The sequence below is a fragment of the Sceloporus undulatus genome, chromosome 6 (genome assembly GCF_019175285.1).
Source record: "Sceloporus undulatus isolate JIND9_A2432 ecotype Alabama chromosome 6, SceUnd_v1.1, whole genome shotgun sequence".
Taxonomy (NCBI): Eukaryota; Metazoa; Chordata; class Lepidosauria; order Squamata; family Phrynosomatidae; genus Sceloporus; species Sceloporus undulatus.
Genome location: NC_056527.1, coordinates 107,835,129 through 107,837,430, shown reverse-complemented (window position 1 = coordinate 107,837,430; position 2,302 = coordinate 107,835,129). Strand labels below are relative to the sequence as shown.

Below are 2,302 nucleotides of genomic sequence, written 5' to 3'. Positions count from 1 at the left end.
TTATTAATATTCTGCCTTTTCTTTGTGGAATCAATGCAGATTACAAAGCAATCCCTTAAACATGCTATAATAAAGAATAAGCATTTCTGATGATGGACAGAAGGAAAAAGAGTTTAAAGCAAGGAGAGAGTTATTAGAGAAGGAAAAGAAACGAAATAATCAAATAATAATAATATTAAATTTAGAGCAAGGACAGAATTATTAGAGAAGGCAAAGAAAAGAAAGAATACATTTCCCAGTTCACAGAGTTAGACAAAGTGGTGCAATGGAGACCAGGTTCGAATCCTGGCTTGGCCATGGAGACCCAATGGACGACCTTGGGAAAGTCACACTCTCTCAGCCTCAGAGGAGGGCATCTCCAGAAAACCCCAGGAAACGTTGGCCTTAGAGTCGAGTCAGAGAACGGGAACTGATGTGATCGATTGTGCCCGAGGCCAACAGAACAAGACATGGCTGGCTTGGAAAGTGTGGCAGGTACTTTCCAGACCCAGGTATTTCAGACCAAAGGAAGAGGCTGGTCATCATGGGTTTTGTTGTTGTGTGGCTTCAAGTCGAAAGCTCATGCTGCCAATTTCTTTGCTCCAAGTTCTCTCTGCATCCTGACTTTACAGACTAACACAGTTATATCTTTGGATTCATTTCGAAATATCTTGGTGCTTTTGGCAGAGGAGGCCCCAAAACTGGGAGGGAGAAGCCCCCGAGGGAGGGCCAAGAGGGCCCAAAGGGGTCGGTCCTCCCTCCCTCCCTCCCTCCCTTTGAGGCCCTGAAGTGGATGGCCTGGAAAGTGTTGTGGGTACATTCCGGACTCAGGTCTTTCAAAGCAAAGGAAGAGGTTGAACGTGGGTTTTAGAAACTGTTTAAAGCTTTCCAAACTGGAGGCTTTGCTCCGGGAAATCCTGGCCCCGAAGTGCGAGAGTGAAGGAATGAATGAATGGATGAATGTAGAGGGATCTCGCAGCACCTTTGAGACTCACTGCAAGAAAGAGGTTGGCAGCAGCAGCAGCAGCATGAGCTTTCCGTAGACTGAAGTCCCCGCTCCTCGTGCTGCTGCCAGTTCCTTTCCTCCAGTGAGTCTCAAAGGTGCTCCAAGCTCTGTCTGCCTCCTGATTTTAGAGACTAACACAGCTATACCTTTGGATTCATTTCGAAATATCCTGGTGCTTTTGGCAGAGGAGCCCCCAAAGTTGGGAGGGAGAAGCCCCTGAGGGAGGGCCAGGGCCGAGAGGAGCCAAGGGCTCCCTCCATCCCTCCCTCCCTCCCTCCCTTCCATTCCTTTGGGGCCCAAGGGAGGACCCCCCAAAGAGCCAGAGCCAGGAGGGGCGGGGCCAATCTTGGGGCGCTCGAGGGGGGGCTCCGGGCGTTGACCAATCAGGGCGCAGCGCCTGCCCTATAAATACCGGGCGCCGGGGAGCTGGCGCTCAGTCGGTCGGAGTCCGGCGCTTGGAGGGAGCCCTTAGTGCCTCGTTTAGAAGAAGCCTCAGAGAGAGCGGGGACCTCTTCCATCCCGCCTCGCCCTCATAATCATGTCGGAGACGGCGCCCGAAGCCCCCGCTGCAGCCCCCGCGGCCACGGCCTCCTCCCCGGCGGCCTCCCCTCCGTCCAAGGCTCCGGCCAAGAAGGCGGCGGCGGGGGCGGCTCGGTCCCCGAAGAAGGCCCCTCGGAAGGCGAGGGCGGCGAAGGCAGCGAAGGCAGCAGGGTCGGGGGGGCCGAGCGTGACGGAGCTGCTGACGAAGGCGGTGTCGGCCTCGAAGGAGCGCCAGGGGGTCTCTCTGGCCGCCCTGAAGAAGGCGCTGGCGGCCGCCGGGTACGACGTGGAGAAGAACAAGAGCCGCATCAAACTGGGCCTCAAGAGCCTGGTGGGCAAAGGCACGCTGCTCCAGACCAAGGGCTCCGGCGCCTCGGGCTCCTTCAAGCTCAACAAGAAGCGCCAGGCGCCCCAGGGCAAGCCGCCCAGGGCCCCAGCGGCCAAGAAGGCGGCCAGGGCCAAGGCTCCGGCCACGGTCAAGAAAGGCCCCAAGAAGCCGGCGGCGGTCAAGAAGGCCTCTGCGGGAGCCAAGAAGAAGCCCCCGCCCAAGAAGAGCCCCAAGAAGGCGGCGACGGGGGCCAAGAGGAGCCCCAAGAAGGCCAAGGCAGCGCCCAGGAAGGCGGCCAAGAGCCCCGCCAAGGCCAAGGCGGTCAAGGCTAAGGCCAAGAAGACCAAGCCCCCCCGGAAGAAGTGAGCCTCCGTCCCCCGGACTCAGGGAGCCCTCCTTCACCCCAAAGGCTCTTTTCAGAGCCACCCACAACATCCGCCTTAAAGAGC

At 57.6% G+C, this 2,302-nt stretch overlaps 1 protein-coding gene across 1 annotated transcript; it reads left to right on the top strand.

Moving 5' to 3' along the window:
• Positions 1-1,419: 1,419 nt before the first annotated feature.
• LOC121932528 (histone H1.01-like) lies at positions 1,420-2,291 on the top strand. The gene has a single exon (XM_042471197.1). It carries the CDS (start codon positions 1,524-1,526, stop codon positions 2,217-2,219), a length of 696 nt encoding a protein of 231 aa, XP_042327131.1. The 5' UTR covers positions 1,420-1,523; the 3' UTR covers positions 2,220-2,291.
• The last annotated feature ends 11 nt before the right edge of the window (positions 2,292-2,302 follow it).